This window comes from Bipolaris oryzae, assembly GCF_000523455.1.
Source record: "Bipolaris oryzae ATCC 44560 unplaced genomic scaffold scaffold_121, whole genome shotgun sequence".
Taxonomy (NCBI): domain Eukaryota; kingdom Fungi; phylum Ascomycota; class Dothideomycetes; order Pleosporales; family Pleosporaceae; genus Bipolaris; species Bipolaris oryzae.
Window position 1 is genome coordinate 1 of NW_006911397.1, and position 20,252 is coordinate 20,252.

A 20,252-nucleotide genomic window follows, 5' to 3' on the forward strand; every position below is an offset into this window, starting at 1 on the left:
TAGAGGTTAGGTCTTACATAATTACTATCTAATCTAACCTAACCTAACTCTTAGTAACCTAACCTAACACCTACCTCTATCTATTTCCTACTATACTAAGATTTGTTATAAGATCCTTTTTTTAAGTTATTATTTTAACTATAAAGTCTTTTTTTAATAACCTATTCTGGTATGTTATCGTGTAGCTTACTATTCTTTTTTACGAAATAATATTTTATTAACCTTACGCTAAACTAATAATCTGATTTAAGCTATAAATAGATTATATTTTAACTATAAAGTTTTATTTCTCATTACTTAATTATAAGAGCTTAGAGTTTAGCTAAGTATTAATTTCTAAGATAATTCATATAATACGCTATATAGTAAATAGATATTAAACGGTTAAGTAATAATATACCATCTGTGGCTGATAGGTATATAATTACGTCGTTTTAAGCTAATATAAAGTAACTTCTCTCTTATAAAGTAGAAGTCTTTATAACTTTGATATAGTACTCTTAATACTTTACTCTATAGATTATAAATATAAAAAGAATAAGATACTTTTAGTAATAAGAAAAACTACTTTAAAAACTAGTATTCTTTACTAAAGCTTTTAAGTTAGGTAAGCTCTCTAGCTACTTACTAAGTACTAGCTAGACCAAATTTAGACTAACCTTTAGCTATTTAGCTTTAAAACAAATTAACCCGATTATGGAAACACTCTAATATTCAGCTAGTTATTCTGGTTTAAAAACTCCAACTTTTAGTAATACTCTTTTTCCCTGTCACCCCTGAGTACGCTGGTAAATGGGTAGGTGTAGGGTTGGGTAGGGTTGCCAAGACATGGGTAGGTGTTGGTGTAGGGTATTATATAATCAATAACCCAACCCTACACCAACCTATTTCTTAGTAACCCTACCTAACACCTACCTATATTTTAGTAACCTAACCCTACACCAACCTATTTCTTAGCAACCCTACCCTACACCTACATAACTTTTACTAAGACTTAGGTTAGTATAGAATTAGGTTGCTACTTATATAATACCCCATACTAACACCTACCTACGTCTTAGCACTCTATCTTAAGTTATATATTCTTTATTTTTTTATACTTTATTCCTATTTCTTATAGTTTATATATTTATTATATATATTTATTATAGTAACTAATAGATAAGAGTATATTACGTTAATTTTTAAATACTCTTTACTAATCATATTTACTATCTAAACTATTACTATACTAAAGTACCTAGAATTTTAATAGAAAATTTAGATACTTATTTATACAGTACTTAACTAGCCTAGTATCTTTATAATTAATTATAACTCTCTTAGCGTGCAAACAATTCCTATTACAATCTAATATAACTACTTAGCTTAGAAAATTAAGAAAATTAATTAAAAATACATACCTTTAAAGAAACCAACAAGAAACTATTCAGCAGCTTCTTAGAGAGCGCTAAGGGCAGCGGCCTAGTAGTATATATCCCTCTCGCACTCCTAGAATATCTCATAGACTAGACGCTAGAAGGGCAGCTTTTAAAGTAGTAGCTTAGTAGTCTTCTAGTACTACCTAATCTCTCGTAGCGTAATAGCTAATTAATTTTAGTATTCTATAGCGTAATAAATAACTATAATAACTTACTACTAGGCTTCTATTAACGCTTCTTAGTAGGGGCATTTAGTGCATCTAGGAGGGTCTTATAGGCGGCTTTAGAGTAAAGGTCTTTTTTTAGCGCCTTACTACTAGTAGTAGCGCTAAACTTAGGCTTAGCTCTCCCCTTAGTGCGCGCTATAATAAGTAATTAAAGTATTTTTTAGTTAGGCTAGTAGTTAGTTAGTTAGTTAGTAGGTTAGTAGGTTAGTAGGTTAGTAGTATAGGATATAAGCTAAAAAACTAAGTATAGTTAAAGCTCTACGCTGTACATAAGTTAATATTAGGGTCCAGCACTAGGTATATATAAGAAATTAATATATTACTATAATACTATAATAAATATCTATAATAACCTAGATATTAGTACTTTAGAGCCTAATAATTCTAATAAGACTATTTTTAAGTTTATATAATAACTAGGTAGGGTTATATTATAATACGCAGCTTAGAAGCTTACTAGACACTTACTATAGCGCTAATAGTCTAGGGTCTAAAGCGCCCCACCCGCTCTATTACATATCTTCTAGCCCTACTACAGCCTATAACCGTAATAGATTTCTATAATAATTAAATATTAGATAGAACTTACTCCCTACTTTTAAATAATACTAAATTTATAAAATTTAAACTTTTTTTAAAAGAGATATACTATTTTTAAGTATAAGCGCTAGCTAGGCGCTAGTAGGGGCGCTAGCCTATATAGGTAATTAGAGAAATCTTAGTTCTAGTATTATAAGCTATCTAACTAACCCTACGCTACTACCTTTCTTAAAATAGTAAGAATATTATCTAATACTTATTACGTACCGTTATTATAGTTAACTATAGACTTAATTAAGCCTAAGCTAACTAGCGATAATTAGCCTAAAGGATTAGCCACCCTATAGTTAGTTAATACACTAGAGGGCTTTACTTTAGAGGAGTAGAATATACTTATAGATATATTTACTATATTCTATTATGACAGCTATAGCTAACTTATATAGAGATTTAACTATAAAGAAGATAAAATTAATAATATTATTACTAAATATAGCTCTAGCAGCTCTTATAAAGATTACCTTACTAGTTTTAGCGCCCTATATAAGGGCTAGCTTAGTAGTATAAGCCGCGCTATTACGTAGAGAGATTAGGCTACTATAAGGTCTTAAGAGAAAAAGGCTCTATAAAAGGCTAAGGATTCTAACTATAGCGCTAAGTATTAACTCTATAAGAAAGTAAAGGCTTTAAGTAACGATCTAGACCTTCCTAAGGTCGCTAGGGCAGACTTCTTAACCAATAAGGAGGAGAGGCTAATAGAGAAGCGCTTTACTAAAAAGTATAGTAGTTAGTTATTATAATTATTTACTATAGTTATATACTTATAATTATTAGCTAAGAAGATAAAAGACGCCCTTACTAAGACGTATAAGAAGTAGCATAAGATCTAGAATAAGATTAACTAAAGGCGATATTAGAAGACCCTCTAGCGCCTACTAGATACTAGTTTAGACTTATCTAATATAGAAGGGTAATCTTAGTTACTACTTCGTCTATATAGTTCTAGTAGTATTCTTAAAAAGCTTCTACGCGATAAATACTAGACTAAATTACTTAAGCTATAAAGTAATTTATTTAAATATAAGAAGAATAAGAAGGCCTAGTAGATATTTATTAATAATTTAACGCTTAAAGAGCTTACTTTAATTACTAATCCTAATTAGAAGTAAGTTATTATAGATCTTTATTATGTATAATTACTAATCTCTACTAGATAAGTTAAGCCTCTACTAATTTATAACTAGTTTAAAGATAATATAGAACTAGAAGATAATAGACTATATATAGAAGGTTTTAATAGTAATAAGTACGAAAAGGAAATTAATAATAAAGAAAAAGAAGAGAATAATAATAATAATAAATATAAGAGAGGGAAGGAAGGGTTAGCTAGCGCTATATAGACTAATAATAAGGATATTAATATAGATATTAAGTCTAAGTTTAAGAGATTCTCTAATAATAACTAGAACTTAGCTATTAGGTGCCTATTATATATAGAGATAAAGAGATAGTAGGTAGATCTTATATAGCTAATTAAAGCTTCTAATACTTACTTAGCTTATTTTATCTAAATTATTATACACTAATTAATACTTTAACTTATAAACCTTATATTTATTAATCTAATAGTTCTTTTTTAATTACTTGGGGTTATTTTCTATCTTTCTAGTTATTCTAGAGAATAAAATAATAAAAGTTACTAATAGCTATTATTTAAATATAAGAGTTTATTAGATTTTTATTTATACTTTATTACTCTAAATATATTTATTATAAACTTTTATTATATTACTACTATTATAGTACTATTATAATAGCTAAATCTTAGGTTCCTCTACTAGCTATTTTTAAGCTATATAAAATTACTGTACTATAACTTATTTAAGAAGGTTAGTAAGTTAACTATTTAATTATTAAATATCTATTATTTAAAGGGTAGATAAATAACTAAGAGAAGGAGATTATCTTAGCGTAAAATATATAGTAGAGTTAAATAAACTAGGCTAAGACTCTATAGGGTGAAAAGCCTTAGTAGAGGTCTAATTATTATACAGGCTAAGTCTAGGGTAGTTTTAGTAAAGCAGCTAAAGCTCTAAGTAGTAACCTATTTATATTCTACCTAAAATATAGTTTACTTCTCTAATATCTAATATTATAAGAGATAAGAATAAGCTACCTTTATAACCACCTATAATCTTAGTCTTACTAGGCTATTACTTTACTAGTATACTAGTAAATTATAATTCCCCCTTATACTAGACTTAATTACTATAGTTTACTTTAATAGTACTCCTCTAAGGCTTTTCTAGAAGAACTTATATAGGTAGTAATTAATAATAACTAGTCTTTTTAGACGATAGAGCGGCTATCTTATTAATAATTTATCTAGTTTCTTTATTCTAATACTATAATAATTAACTATAGTAAATTCTATTTAATATTTTAAGACTAGTATACCTAGGCCATAGCTAATCTACTATCTAATCTTAGTAAGGATATAAAACTATCTATTACTCTAGATACGTAGTCTATAAATAACTACTTAAGCTTTTTAGCTATTAAGAGATACTATATTAATACTAAATAGTAACTCTAAGAGAAACTTCTAGATTTTATTCTAATTCGTAGTAGCTATACTAGAAAATCTATAGTAAATAAGATACTCTATATTCTATTAGAGACTAATATACTATAAAGACTACTAGGAGTTACGTGCGATAACGCTAGTAATAATAGCACTCTTATCTAGACGATCTAAATAGAGCTACGCTAGAAAGGGATTAGATAGAAATAAAATAAGAATATAATCCTCTACCTAGCCTATATTATTAACCTTATTATTTAGGATATTATATACTACCTTAAACTATCTAAGCCTAATAATAATATAGAGGGGTTGCAGCGTTAATAAACTAATTAACTTAGTACTTAGATCTTTATACTAAATTCACTACGTAAGATATTTTACTTTATTATAGCTATTTATTATATTCTAATTATAGATAGCTTTAAGCTATCTATATTATAATTAATATATTACCTTAGTAGTTTAAGCGATTTCTCGCTACCCAACAACACCTACCACCAAAGGAGCGGCTATTAGTGATTCGAGATATAAAGACCCAATGGAACTCTACGTTTAATATATATAAGTGTATAATAAAGCTCTAGTTATATATTAATAATTAGTTAAAATAAGAGATTACGTAGCGAGCTATATTCTATCTATAGAGTATTCTAAATAGGGCTAAAGTTAATTTTCGAAACCTAAAACGACTCTAACTAAGTTTAGCTAAATAGCACTGCTTAGAAATACTTACTAAAATACTCTTTTACTTTAAAATAGCTATAAGCTATCTAAGTAAGAAAAAACCTTAGATCTAATATATCTAGCTAATATATAATAGTCTTTTTAATTTTCTAGATTAAATAACTATAAGTCTTAGTAATAAAATAGAGAATTAAGAAGATATTAATTAGCTAAGTATAGTTTAAGCTGCAGCTAATAAAGGCTAAGCTAAACTAAGTAAATACTACTTAAAGACTAATAAGGAACAGAGATACCTTTTTAATTACGTAAGTATTCTAGACCCTATATAAAATCTAACTATATATAAGGTATATTTATTATAGTTTATTATTACAGTAAAGTATTAATATTATATCTAAGATAATATCTAAGACTATAACGATAAGTATATATACTAAGAATAATTTCTTAACTATCTTAGCTATTATAATAGCTAAGAGCATTAATAATTATTAATAGGCTCCTATCTATAGAGGTTATAAGGCTCTAAGTAGTTTTATAAACCCTCTACTCTATAATTATAGTCTAGTAGCTTATCTAGTTCTATCTAAAGCTCCTAAATCTAGGAAATAGATTAAGAAAGAGGACTAACCTATTAAGAGAGTAAATTATATCTAAGTACTCTATATATAAAGAAAGAAGATAGATTTAATCTTTTAAAATAGTAGAGTATTAACTTATTAACACATCTTTACCTTACTAAGGTTACTAAGGATATCCTTACTATACCTATCGCTTAGGTTAGTATAGAGTAAGTTTTTAATATTATAAAGGATACTATTAGGGATTAAAGATATTATCTTAACGCCTAAATAATCTATTAGATACTAGTTATTAAGTATAGTATTACTAATAAGCTAGATTAGTAAGGTTATAATCCTCCCCTTAAGAATTAGTTTAATAAGAAGATTTATAATCTTTTTAGTCTCTCTATAGCTATAGAGGAGATAGAGAGTAAGGAGATAGATTTAGTTAGTTAAGGTAGCGACTTACTAAGTAGTCTAGTAGATATAGATATTCCACTATCTCTATAGAAGCGCCTTTATCTATTACGCTACTATAATTAAAGAATATAATAATTTATAATCTCTATATATATTTTTCTTTAGTCTCTAATCTTATATTTATACTTATTAAACTAGATAGGTACCCCCTACCCGCGGGTTATATAGGGTTAGGTTAGGGTTATATAGGCCTTAGGTAGGTATAGAGTTAGGTCGCATAGGCCTAGTGTAGGGTAGGGTTAGATTACTAAGTTATAGGTAGGTGTAGGTGTAGGGTTGCCAAGACTTAGGTAGGTGTAGGGTTGGGTCTTATATAATTAATAACCTAACCCTACACCTACCCACGGCCCGTGCGACCCAACCCTACACCTACCCAAGGCTCGTGCGACCCTAACCCAACCCTACACAACCCGCGGGTAGGGGGTACCCATTTACCAGCGTACCCCTGAGTATTAACCTTTAATTAGTACTTAGTAAGTAGAGTTAGCTATTACCCGCGATCTATACGATATAACTTAACCTAGACCTTACCTAGCGACAGACTCTACCTTTTCACTAGCGTACTATTAAGTGTAAGCTATACAAAGCGTTGAGTTTACACTACATTAGCGACAACTCGTAACTAAATGTAAATTTCTATTTCTACAGAGTTGATCGCGACTATTTTAGAAATGAATGCATATCGCTGACTACGGAATTAAGTTCATAGGGCTTAGTTCAAGCATCACTCGCTATTATCAAAGTGGATCTCACGATTGGCTTGTCCATGGTCTAAATCACCTTATACGTTCACTGCTGGCAGATTGTATCAAGTTGGAATTAAATTTATCGTTACGACGGAATACGATAGCAATGCATGAATCTCGGGTATTACTTCGTGTTTTGCCAGATGTTGCTCAATGCGTTCATGGGCAAAAACACGGTGTGACTGTCCTTGGTTAGCCTGTTACCAGTTTGGCATTAGTCCCGGTCCCACTACATATTGATCTGCAACTTGGTGAGCTTAATGGGACATTAGTGGAGAGAATATTCGTAAAAGCTATTGGTGGGTTTAGACTATGTAACGCTGTAGTGGCAATATACTGACATCATTCGAATTGTCCTTAGCAAACAAGCCTGGTCTTCCCATGTACACATGGGCCGTCAGGATCTGAAAGGTGCAATGATCGAGTCATTGGTCACCAAGTGCTCACGTCCTCTGTTCACCTGTCCCTAAAAATATACCCTTAGGGCGGACTTCTTATTACCGCAAACATCATGTGCACGTCCATACAATTGCGTATATAAGCATTGGTGTTGACCTCCAAGCTCATTACCATACAACAACTTGTTGACTATAATCATAAACCTAATTCAATCTACACTCGCTCAAAGTTCACAATGAAGTTCCTCGCCGCCGCCACACTCTTCGGCTTTGCTGCCGCCGCCGTTGAGACTGTCACTATCTCCAACTTCGTCTACGTCGGTGTCAATGGCTACCCTCAAATCTCCTTTCAACTTTCTGTTGATGGAGTGAAATGCGCAGCTGACCACTACACCGTCGACTCACTGGGCAACCCCTGCGATAACCCTGAGTGGACTTTCGACATTTTTGAGGAACAAGGTCGCGAGATCCGCTTGCACCACACTGTTGACGGGTACGTAAAAGAACAAGTATTCAACATTTGATATACAAGTATTGACATGATATCAGGGTCACTCACACTGGTGATTTTTATATTCGCCTGAACGGTCCTATCCCTACCGTACTCGACCAGATTGGTACCTCCACCGCCGACTTGGACAAGGTTACTTCCTAGAAAGTTGTAAACTATAGATCTGTTACCATAATGAGGATTTATTTTCCCTGTGCCACGTATTTTCTTTGATAAGTTTTAAATTGAAGCCTTGCGAAAGGTAGCTGGAGAAGCCATGTACTGCTATGCGTGTTCAAAGCCTTTAACTGTTTCACCATAACCCTACCCCCTCATGGGGGAACTATTTTGAAGATCTCTACTCTACTGTTCTAACCGGCCCCAAGATCATGCTGAAGCGGATTAACTGCTATTGACGTTGTGAGTCGGCGGATTCTGTGTGAACTGGTGCTGATTGGTCGGGCGTTCCGTCCGTCGCCAAGCCTAGCAACAGAAACAAGACAATCGGTTTCTTACTTTTTTTTCACACGCTGGCCAGTATATTTACCCTGTATTCTCCTACTTACATGTATCTATAAAGAGGCTTTAATTAGCACCTCCGGAAGTTCTCTATCGACTTTCGCTAGCTTAACACACTTGAGACCGTCCCGATGCCCCCTTTACGGCCACTTCTGCCAGCAGCCGAGGGGTATCAGAGGACCTCACCCACAGCCACGCCTTCAACAAAGCAGAAAGTATCAGCAGCATGCCACAGTTGCCGTAAATCCAAAAAAGGTCAACCACCTATCATGGCTTGGAAGCCATCCGCTTCAGAGCTAATAACATTGTAGTGCGATGGCAGGACGCCCACGTGCAGCGCTTGTATACGGCGTTCAACAATCTGCCAGTACACTCAGACAGAGTCACGTCAGATCAGGCAAAGATATGCTCAACTGCAAAAGCAGGAATCTACGCACGAGAAGCTTATCGGAATGATTAGGAGTATGCCAGAGCAAGACGTTGCCGAAATTGTCCGTCGCCTAAAAGCTGGTATGGATGCCGCATCCATAGTAAGCTTCGTGAGGGATGGAAATTTGCTCATGCAGCTCTCATTGACACCTGAGACTAGTCGTCGATATGAGTTCCCCTTAGTGACCGCGATGCCATACCACCTCTACATCGGTGGCAACCCATATCTAGACTCTCCGTACCACAGGTCCTTGTTTCCTCATTCGGCTAGTGGTAGTGAAGACTCGAGTCAGAGAACCAAAGTTCAAGGTGTTGACAAAGACAACCGACGTGCAGCAGACGACGAGATCCATCCTAGCGCGTACGAGCTGCCGTACCACACTACGCAAATGATCGAGCCATTGATGGAGAAAGTTACCGCGGCACCATGGACCAAGGTCATTTCCGATGATCGTCTGTTCAGAAGACTCATTTCCTCCTACTTTTGTTACCCTCATCCTTGCGGTCCTTTCGTACATAAGGATCTATTCTTAGAGGATATGGCTGCGGGCCGGACTAACTTTTGTTCGCCATTGTTGGCCAATGCTATGCTTGCGAATGCTTGTGTATGAACCACATACCATACTAAATGCAGTACAAAGTTGACTTGAGGTAGCAAAGTTGCTCTACCATTCCAGACCGTTCCAAGGTATGGCTGCCAGAGTCTCTGACATATAGATTCACGGCTGAAGCAAGACGATTGTGGGATTTGGAATCGTTGCCGGGCAGGAGCAAAATCCCGACCATACAGGCGGCGCTCATACTCAGCTACAATTCGACAAACAACGGCTTAGATGAAATCGGGACCATATATGCGAGACGGGCTTGTGAGATGAGCCAAGACCTAGGGTTATTTGGTCCGGAGGAGTGGGGAGCTGGCACAAAGATGGAGAAAGCTCGTCTCTTTACAGCCTGGGCGGTCTTTTCTTGGCAGGCCATGTTCGACTATTACTTCTTTCGTCGACCATACTTCAGCCAACCGCCGCAAATGCCGTTGCCGAACCCGAGGCTACATTCTGATTGGTATGGAGAAGTGTCATTCCAGTATCCTCGAGATCCACGACCGATGCCATTGTCGATTGGATATAAATTCTATTGTGAGACAGCTCTTCACAAGATCATAAATGATATAGGGCTACTTACATTCGGAAGGCCCTCAGCGCAGATGCTTACTCTCGATGAGCTTGCTGTAATCAAAAGGGAGCTCGATAAATGGAAGAATTTATTGCCTGAGGCGTTCCAGCCAGAGAAGGTTGTCCTGCCATCCCACCTGATGTTACAGTACGTGGCTTCGCCTGGATTTCCTTAATCTGATGCTGCCGCAGTGCGACATGGTCATTATCGAGAATCCCACTTATAGCCATACAATGGCTTCAACGCTAACTCTGTGCGCAGTGTCCAATATTGGCAAATCGTGAAGGCCATAGCGCAATTGATGGTGAAAGCGGAAAGTGTGGAAAGATCCAAGGCAGCGGCCCTGTGGCCAGAAAAGAGCCCCCAATCATCCCTCCACGAAGCCCGCATCATGCTTGAAACAGCCTCTTGCATATACTATGCACGGCACGGATTCGAGTTTTACGATCCCTGGGTTGCTTTCACATTGACTATAATTGGCAACACTGTCATTGACGATCTCAAGGCAGGATCAATCATAGATCCTCGTATTCTAGCAGGCTACCGTTCGCTTCTGATTCTCTCAGCACAAGGTCTGGCTAGCCAAAGTCATCACTACCACAATGGCACACTCCTGGCAACTCAGCTTCAGAGCGCCATGAGTCCTCAGGACTTGCAGCTGGCTTGCACACATGTCAAAGAAGCGGGAATGAGTAAATTGGACCAGTTGTTGGTGGCAGAGCACTCTCAAAGCCACTGGCCTCTACCAGACAAGGTGGCGATTAATGAAGATCCGGAAAAGGTAAAATTGAATACATTGCTGCAGGGTATTGAAGAAATTCAGCTTCAGCAGTGTGAGGAGCGAGAAACGTGATGTGCCATATAGTGAAGGTGTGAAGAGCTTGAGCATTGCGTATGAAGGTTGTAGGTGAGGGTCTTTAGTTTATGTCATTGGTGTTTCCTTTGGGAATTGATTGCGGGAAAGCTTTGAGACTTAGAAATACAAAACCTCTGTACACTACTGGATAGGTTGCGCAGACCCAATGAATTCCCATCTTTGACACTTTTCGAACACCACTAAATCATTATTAAATTTGGATTTAATTACCCTTGTTCGGTGTGAGAACACAGCATTGAAAATGTTGTATAGGCTTAGTCAAGTGGTGCCATTAATACAAGACTTACAAGTCAAAAGAAGAACAAACACGTCGTCGCTCAACACGTCAGAGACGAAGCCGTGTTAGGTTAGCCGTACCGATGAGAAAACAAGTAGCGTAGTACTTGCAGGCACGGAGATTGCTTATGTACAGGAGTAACCAGGTAAATTGCTGATGAAAGTGTTTCGCCTTCTCCAAAAGGTTCAGCTTAGTAGTGCCGACTTCAAGAGGCTGTCACACCATGTATTAAACATGTCTTGGTCGCAAGAAAAGTTAGTAAATAGCACTGACAGCTTCCTTACCTTGGCTCTGGAACCGGTTTTTTTTGTTCTAGCTACGATTACACGGTTGCCATCGTGGATTGCATAAGAAATCATGAAGGAGCTATTAAAGTTGGTAAAAAGGGACTTGACGTCTTGAAATCTATTAATGCTACTATCGTATTCCAAGTTCTTCTAGAACTTTTCCATCAAATTCTTTCTCACTGTCCACATTCTGGCTCTCTTGCCGTATATGTACATGGGAATCGAAAAGAGCATACAGCCAAGTTGGATACCTCCAATGGCTAAAAAGGTGTTTTTGCTCCCGCTGGACTCAAGCCAGTGTGGGAAAAAGAGGGAGAAGATGAAACCATGCAGAACGTCTGAGCAATACGTTAGTGTCTGTCAAAGATCATGCGGTGCAGAGCAGTAGCGCGAATGTTCATGACTTACTCTTTGAAAAGTTGAGGGTGACGAGTGCCTCGCCCGCATACATGCGATAACTGTCAACAACAAAAGTAATAGCAGTGGTGCTAGCCAGCGAGCAGCCGAAGCTGATGACGCCGAAGAAAACGGTTGGTACAATCCACTTGTCCCTCTCTTCGGCACTCCATCCAAAGCCCATGAGACCGATAACAGTACTGATGGCAATTGGAACGGCCATGAGGAGACGGAATTCAGGCTCATACACGCCATCGTTCTTGCGAGCCATGAAACGTACGACCAAATCAGAAACGCGACCCGCGACGGCTGTGCCGAGGACACCACCAATAAAAGGCGAGATGTATACAAGACCAACTTGAAGTGGAGTGAAGTTGTACGAAGTATCCCGATAGATGTGCGCAACTGATTCGGACAAGACAATCAGCCAGCCGACTGCGAGGGCGTACACGAGCGACGACCATAGAACTGCGGGGTAAGCAAAGAGTATGAATGGCCGGATGGCTACACGAAGCCATTTGTCCTTGGCAAGACGGCCGTTCCATGGCTTGAGGGAATCGCGATATGATTTCGGCGGGGCATCACGATAGTAGTCGGTGTAGTGGATAGAATACTGTTCCGAAATCTGGTCGCTATCAGGGGCAGAGTCTGAGGTGGCATGTCCATCTTGAGCCCGAAGGTCCTGCTTTTCCGGATCTGCCTGAACAGCTGGAGGAACGTGACCAAAGTAGTCGTGACCTTGTGTTTCTTTGGGAGTGGAACGGACGCTGATTTGGGAATGGGGCGTTGGTGGAGCGCTGGCTTGGCGTGTGCTTTCGTCGACTACACTCACATTGTGTGTCTTTTCAGCGGGTTCCGGGTCGGCGAATCCGACGTGGACATTTTTGTTTCGCTTGACTGGGTGCTCGGTAGGCGAGGCTAGCGGTGATGCCATAGGGGAATGGACCTGTGGAGTTGCCGCCACCGAAGCTGTCTGCTGTCCTTGCGAGGCATCTGTGGCCTTTTTGTGATGCAAGTTGGGCAGGTGAAAGTGGCTATGGTGTTTACCAGGGCTCTGGCTGCGAGCACGGGTGTGCCTTTTGGGTGGTCTTGGTGCTCTGTCCCAAAAAGTTTCAGGCACAAAGAAGAAGATGAGGAAGAAGCAGAAGCCGACAACAATTGACGTAATCCAAAAGACCCATCTCCATCCTAGGGATTGTACAATGGCAGCGCTGACGAGTGGAATCAAATTCTTTCCGCCGAGAAGCAGCAGTGTGTATATACCAAGGCGGTAGGCTCGCTCGTGGAGGAAAAAGATCTCGGCGATAGTGGCACTAGGCAGACATTCGACAGGAGAGACAGCAAAACCCTGGACAATACGGGCGACAACCAGCGAGGCATAATTGGGCGACAGGGCACACCAGATGGAAGAGAGGGTAAAGAGGATGATGGCGCCTAGATAGACGGGTCTCTTTCCGTACAAGATGGCGGTGGGTGAGGCAACAACACTGCCCAGACCGAGGCCCAACATATACAGGCCGGTTGTCAGAGCGACCTGTGGTATCGTCACGTCGTACGTCTCGGCCACGTCGTTGAAGCCGGCAGCGAGTAAAGGCGTCATGCCTCCTCCGACCATGCAGTAGAAGCCGAGGGAGAGCAGGGCAAGGTCTCGTCGTACTTGGTTCCAGTTGAGAGGGTCGTTTGCCGAGTCCTCGGGCTGGGGCTCGAGGATAAAGCGGCCATCCTTGGTACGCTTCTTCTCTGGGCGGCGGGAGCGCGAGGAGTGGCGGGAGCCGTGTGAGACTGTGCGGTGGGGTTGTGGGCGTTGTGTGGTAGGCAGTGACGAGGTCGAGGTGCGGGCGTGGGCGTGCTGGAGACCCAGTGGCTCATTGCGATTGTGGGCGCGCGAGAGGAGGATGACGGAGCCTACAAATGGAATCGTGTCAGGTGGATTGCTGTGCACATAGAATTGCGTAGCAGAGACATACCAGGCACTTCGTCCGTCTCGGGGTCGCTCAATATGCCCAGGTTCCATCTACGTCGCGGCGCATCATTTTCTTGTGAGGCCACGGCTGTGGAAGTGGCGCCGTTTTCCTCGACCGGTTGCGTCTTGCGCCAGGGATTAAACTTGACCATGGCAGGCCAAAATGCACAAGGAGGAGCAAAGGAAGTCTACGGAGCAAGAAGAGAAGAAGCCAAAAAAAAGTAATTGGGCAGGCGGACTATATGCTCCGGCCCAAGGTTAGTGTACAGAGCACGCGTCTCACGCGGAAGTTTTTCCCCACACACACACATGGATGCAATTCGATAGCGAGCCAGGGATGAGCATTGGAGTCAAGGATGGTGGGGAGGCGCGATAAGAACAGGTGACGGGTGTGTGGGGAGTCCATGTCCATGTTGGGGAGGGCATAGCAAGCATGTGGTCGGATTGCTAAGAGGCAAAGGCGGGTTGGAGAAGGCTAAGAAGGCTAAGAAATGGGGGTATCGCGGCTGGCGTTGCTAAGGCGCGGCACAATGACGCACTACCAAACCTCATGTGATGGCGGACTCGCCTCTCTCGCGCTTCTCATTGGCTGTCGCTACGCTCACCGTCTACGCAGCCAGCAGTCAGCCTCCCTGCCTCCCTGCCTCCCTGTTTCCGAAGGGTCCAACCCTCCCGACTTGCTTGACACGCACACGCCTAATACGAGCCCGCACCGCCACAGCTTGGGAGCATGACTGCCCTACCACCTACCTGTACTAAGTACTTCACTACTACCGCACATGGATATGGTTCTGCCCTCTACAAATCCTCTGCCCTTACTTGTCCGGCTAGCCGGAGCCGCGTCTGGCTGACTGACTGACTGCCACCACGTGCTCTTCACCCTTGGATGGCCTGCATTGCATCCACCACACTGCTTGCCTATTCCACCTTCACTCCCCTACATGTCGTTGTTTTACGGCCCACCTCCCAAGCACGACATATCGTCATATCGCATGCCCAACCATCAGGCCTCATGTCGGTCTGTTGCGGCGGCACTACACATGCCCTGCTATCACCGCCAATCTTGGCCTCACCGCGCACCCATCAATGTAAGCCCATGACTCGCTCGTGATCGTCCCACCCCATATTTCTTGTCGTGAGGGCAGCGTGCGGGCCACCATCTTGCCCTTGCCAACACACTCCACACATTCCGACATGTCGGACTATCTACTTACATATACATATACATTCACTCACTCGGCTGCGACTCATGCATACGCACCACCAACCAGAGAAACAAGGCCTCGGCGCATAACCCAACGTCTTGGACTACGACATGGTTCGACTTCTGCTCTACATGCTGTCTTCCCTCCACCTCGACCTCACCTTCTGCCATCCCTCCATCTCCCCCTTGCCGCCCCTCTTCTCCAGCCCCAGCCCTCTGTCCACCCACTCCTGACTGCCCATCTCGCTTAGCCTAGACAGAGCCCGAGCAAATGCAAACTTCTCCTCGTCCCCGCTGAAAATGGACGAATTCTTGAGCATGTCCATGTTCATGCCCAGGTCGTCCATGAGATTGCGCATTACATCTGAAATTGCTTCTTCGTCATCCTTGCCGCCTGCGCATGGCTTTTGCGATGACGCTGAAGACGAAGAACCAGGTAGCTTTCCCGCCTTCTTCGTCGCGGCTACCGCATCGCTAAGCTCGGCTTCATCAAGAAAGAGGGCTGTCAGAGGCACCGCCGTTGTCATGACCAACTTGGCCTAGCACCTTTTGTTAGCAACACGTCCTGCCCTCATGCCCTACAACCGCCCTCACTCACCCTGGATTCGTAGACTGCATCGATAAATGTGATGAACCTCCTAGCCAAATCTCGACTTCGGTAGTTCATTCCTGGCACCCCCGTAACAATAAACGCTTCATATTGTCGAGTGAGCTCAAGATAGTCGGCAGCGCCTGTAGCACGCCCTATAATGTCGTCGAAGCTAAATACGGCGCACTTGCCACTGGCCTTGGGTACATGAATCTCCCTTCCCCAAACCTCATGCACAGCAGGGTGTGGCGGGTCATGTTCAAAATCGCCGAGAAATCGGAACCACCGCTCGACATGGGTTTGCGCAGATGCGTCCAGAGGATGGTGATACACCCCAGATGGCGGACGCGGAATCTTGCGGTAATCCGTTGTCGAGTCAAGATTCAGCACGGTAAGCCGGCTTTTGAGGAGATTGATGCATGGGATGAACGACTCGCGTTGAATTCCGTTCTTGTACAAGTCGTCGGGGTGCCTGTTGGACGTAGTCACAATCACAGTGCCATGTGCCATCAAGCCCTCCATCAGTCTGCGGAGAATCATGGCATCCGCAACGTCTGTACATTGAAATTCATCAAAGCAAAGCACCGACGACCGCTCGGCTATCCCAGCTGCCACAAACGGTATACCATCAATGTCATTGCCGTGCGTCATCTTCATCTTGTGCAGATCTCGGTGCACACTCTGCATAAAGTCATGAAAGTGGATCCTTGTCTTCCTGCTAATGTTGGGCGGCAGTGTGTCGTAGAACAGATCCATCATCATCGTCTTCCCGCTGCCTACATCCCCAAACATGTAAATGCCCTTGGGTAGCGAGTCAGGAATGGGCGGCAGCGACGATCCGGCAGGCTTGGACATGGAGAGAAAAGAGAACAATCCTCCCTTCTTGGGCGGCTGGAGGGAATCAACGGTAGGTTGCTGAACTGGTGGTTGTGTGTAGTTTGTCAACATGTCGTGTAGGTCTTGCAGGTTTCTGATGATATTTCGCTGGTGTTCATCGTCTCGCAACCGGCCGCACTCGACACGCGCATCATACTCTGCCATGGGGCCGTGGTGCCTCTCCATGTCTTCGGGTGAGACTGTCAGAATTAGCCTTTGTTCCAAAGCTTGGGACGTTTGCTGCCAATACACTCTCGTGCCGCTGCCGCTGCCGCTGCCGCCTGCGCATACCATCTACGGCCCCCCGGTGCAAGTAGCGATCCTGCCGTCGTGTTCCTCATCTGCCCACCCCTCAAGCATTGTGTACATATCGCCCTACTTGTCCCACCACCACCAACCCTACCACTACCGCCTGCGAGGTGTCGTCCGACCACGACCCGTCTCGGCATCGGACCAGCGCATCGCGAAAGTGTCTTCAGCCCACGCAGGGCCTCGCATGATGTCATTTTGCACATTGGGTGCACGCAGAGCCTGATTGCCTGCAAGGAAAGAAAGAAAGAAAGAAAGATAAGTCAAGAAAAAGAGCGGCCGGTACGAGTATGCAGTGTCTAGACCATGGCACGAAGAAGAGTCTGCGCAGAGTGGCATCGACAAGAGCGCAAAGCTATGGAGCGTTGCGCATGTGCGCGCGACCCACGCCGTTTTGACACACGCGGGGAGTTTGCTCGCTGCATCCTCGGCTTTTAACATTCCGGTGTGTGGCTGAAATGGTCATGTCGGCAACACTTTAGTAGCCGAGGCCAAGCAAACTAAGAACAGACTGGTGTAAGAACTACTCGTAGTAAACATGCGCTAAACGTTACGCCTCTTTCTCTCTTCTATGTGTAGTCATTAACATCACAGCTCCATCAAACATACATATCATGCTTCTTCGTCCCCAGCCACACTCTCGTACCTGCCCGCGTCTCCTCCGCCACTCCGTTGATACTTCATCTTGGGCACTTCATATAGCCTGGTGTAATCCACCCTCTCGCCACCCAGCCTCGCGTACCCGCTCTCTTTGGAACCAAACAGTGGGCTCGCATCGCACCAGAAATCCTTGCAGTTTGTAGCAATGCCCCTGGAAAAAGGATTGCCTTGTCGTCGCCGGCGTATTTGCTCGCCCTGGCTTCCGTGCAGCGCAATCGTAACAAAAGTGTCAATGCCAAGGAGACGCTTCCATTGATCCAGAATAGACGCTTTAGGTTCGGGACGGCGCGGTACGTCGCCAGTATCTTGGCCAGAGCCAAAGCCGTTTGTTGGTGCGTTGCCGCCACCGGATACCTCTTGACTAGTATCGCCCGTCGTCACAAATGAATTGATAGCATCGGCAGTCGTGTGGCTATGAAGGTGTCCACGCATGCTTTCGTAAGTGGTAAGATTGCGGGCAATCTGGAGAAGCTGGACACACAGCAACATTGTGACCCATGTCAACTGGAAAGCCGCCCATATCGAGAGCACAATTGTGAATGGGTCTTTGTTCAAAACCTTGCATAATTCTGGCGAGATAATAACACACTCTGCAAAGGCTTTTGGTGCTTCGCGAATCTCCAAGTCTGCATACATTAGCGACGTCCCCAACTGCGCAGGCATGGTCCACCTACAAGCAAGCACCAATCTGATGAAAAGAACAATGCCCATTTCCAGTGACAGGATATATAGCACAAAGTGCCTATGGTTGTTGTTCGCGACACAATTGTTCACCCATGGACAGTGGCTATGACCATTAGCTCCATCTTACGCTTGCACAGCGCCAATACTTACTGATCACTCTTTGCAACACAGCGCTCGCATCGCTTGCAATGCTTACTACGCAAAGGCTTTCGCACCATACAGTTTACGCAGAAATGGCGTTCATCAAATTGCCGAAGCTCCATAAGCTCGTCGATAACGGCCTTAGAAGCGCTCCTGCTCGCCGACTTGGGCACAAAGCCAGGATCACTAGTCATGGTGAAGAAGTAAAAATACGCTGTGAGACCGTAAAAGGTCGCGAACAACAAATTGAGGAAGAAGTTGGTTCGTATTGTCCCTTGAACCATTAGCCGGATGAAAACTCATTGCGGCAACGAAGCAACTTACAAGGGAGAACTGTCGTAATCCAACGAAACCCAACCCAGAACAACGTGGCAGCAAAGATACCAGCCAAAAAGGGCTTCCCATTGGTAAGCAACTGATCAAGCATGATTTCAGGTGTGACTTACAGTATGATGTATGCTTCTCATATTCGACGGTGCCCATTTCAATAGCTTCTGCGCGCCCCATTGCATACCGTATGAACCAATCAATGCTAGCGGTATGCCAATGAAAGCAGGGTAATGGCTGACCAAGAACAGCGCAACAAAGAGTATGACAGATGGCCAGAAGAAGATGAAGCGATTTAGAAACCACCGTGAGTCCTTTACACCCGGCACAGGAAACTGCCTAGGATTCCCATTGCGGTCGAAGCCAGCCTCTGAGAGGGCACGGTGCCATTGACGAGTTGTGCTCATTTCCTGTGCCGTGACTTCGGGCGTCTTCCCATCATTGTTCTTAGCAAACCGGTCCGCTCCATACTCAAGCAGCTTCTGGATCGATCCTTGACTGCCCTTTACGAGGGCCCAGTGCAATGCCGTGAAGCCCTGGTCATCTGTCGCATATACGTTTGCGCCCCATCGGAGAAATAGATCAACGCAAGACGGATAGCCTTTGTATGCGGCCCACATTAGAGGAGTGTGACTCTGCGAGTCCGGGATATCAACGGGTATGTCTTGGTGGAGAAGCAGGACAATCTGATAGACGTTGCCGTCAAGGGTCGCGCTATGCAAGAGATTGAACCCTTGGTCGTCGGTGAGGAGCGGGTCGGCACCGTGATCGAGAAGGAGGTTGACGACGTAGTAGTTGCAGCGCTTGGCTGCCCATAGGACAGGTGTTGCGACCGCATCGCCGCCCTTTGCGTTGATGGGTGCGCCGGCTTGGATGAGGTAGTGGCAGAGGGCGTAGTGGTTGTTGATGGCGGCCCACTATCAAGCTGTCAGCTCCGACTCTTTGATTTCACCTGCTCTTTGATGTTTGATACGCACATGAAGCGGTGTTATGCCCTGCTCGTCCTTGTATGTCGCATCATACTTGCCGCTGTCGAAAAGCTTCTGGATGGCCCCGATTTCGCCCAGGCGCGCCAGCTGCATCAGATCCTCCTCCACCGGCAGCGTCGGCTTCTTGTCCGCCATATTTTCCAGTTCATGATCGCCCGTTGCGGTCTGGCCTTTGCCTTCTGATGGCGTTGCCGCAGCCATGGCGGGAATGATGATGGTGGGTTGCGGAGCTCGCGACACCTCCGATGCGACTACAGTGGCGCAAGAGGCGGTGGACGTTGGATTCAAATGGACAGCAGACGAGAGACGGGTACGGCACAAGTCATCGCATGCTGAAAACAAACGGTATAGGGGCAGAATCTGAGTTGTGGCACTTTGTAGACGCGGAATATGCGGCACTTTGCGATTCCTGTCTA

At 43.1% G+C, this 20,252-nt stretch overlaps 4 protein-coding genes across 4 annotated transcripts; 2 read left to right on the plus strand and 2 right to left on the minus strand.

Annotated features, from left to right (window-relative positions):
• Positions 1-7,882: 7,882 nt before the first annotated feature.
• Positions 7,883-8,301, plus strand: COCMIDRAFT_101711 (uncharacterized protein; the record flags this gene model as incomplete). Its single annotated transcript, XM_007692174.1, has 2 exons — positions 7,883-8,139; positions 8,196-8,301. The coding sequence occupies 2 exons, from the start codon at positions 7,883-7,885 to the stop codon at positions 8,299-8,301; spliced, it is 363 nt and encodes a 120-aa protein (XP_007690364.1).
• A 485-nt stretch (positions 8,302-8,786) lies between these two features.
• Positions 8,787-11,110, plus strand: COCMIDRAFT_38896 (uncharacterized protein; the record flags this gene model as incomplete). The annotated part of the gene is made up of 4 exons (XM_007692169.1): positions 8,787-8,910; positions 9,037-9,689; positions 9,740-10,404; positions 10,519-11,110. 4 exons carry the CDS (start codon positions 8,787-8,789, stop codon positions 11,108-11,110), a joined length of 2,034 nt encoding a protein of 677 aa, XP_007690359.1.
• A 738-nt stretch (positions 11,111-11,848) lies between these two features.
• On the minus strand, positions 11,849-14,209 carry COCMIDRAFT_101717 (uncharacterized protein; the record flags this gene model as incomplete). The annotated part of the gene is made up of 3 exons (XM_007692175.1): positions 11,849-12,036; positions 12,107-13,999; positions 14,062-14,209. The coding sequence occupies 3 exons, from the start codon at positions 14,207-14,209 to the stop codon at positions 11,849-11,851; spliced, it is 2,229 nt and encodes a 742-aa protein (XP_007690365.1).
• Positions 14,210-15,389: 1,180 nt separating this feature from the next.
• On the minus strand, positions 15,390-20,037 carry COCMIDRAFT_101707 (uncharacterized protein; the record flags this gene model as incomplete). Its single annotated transcript, XM_007692176.1, has 8 exons — positions 15,390-15,800; positions 15,860-16,926; positions 17,674-18,321; positions 18,370-18,482; positions 18,530-18,794; positions 18,845-18,917; positions 18,967-19,764; positions 19,825-20,037. 8 exons carry the CDS (start codon positions 20,035-20,037, stop codon positions 15,390-15,392), a joined length of 3,588 nt encoding a protein of 1,195 aa, XP_007690366.1.
• Between the last annotated feature and the right edge of the window lie 215 nt (positions 20,038-20,252).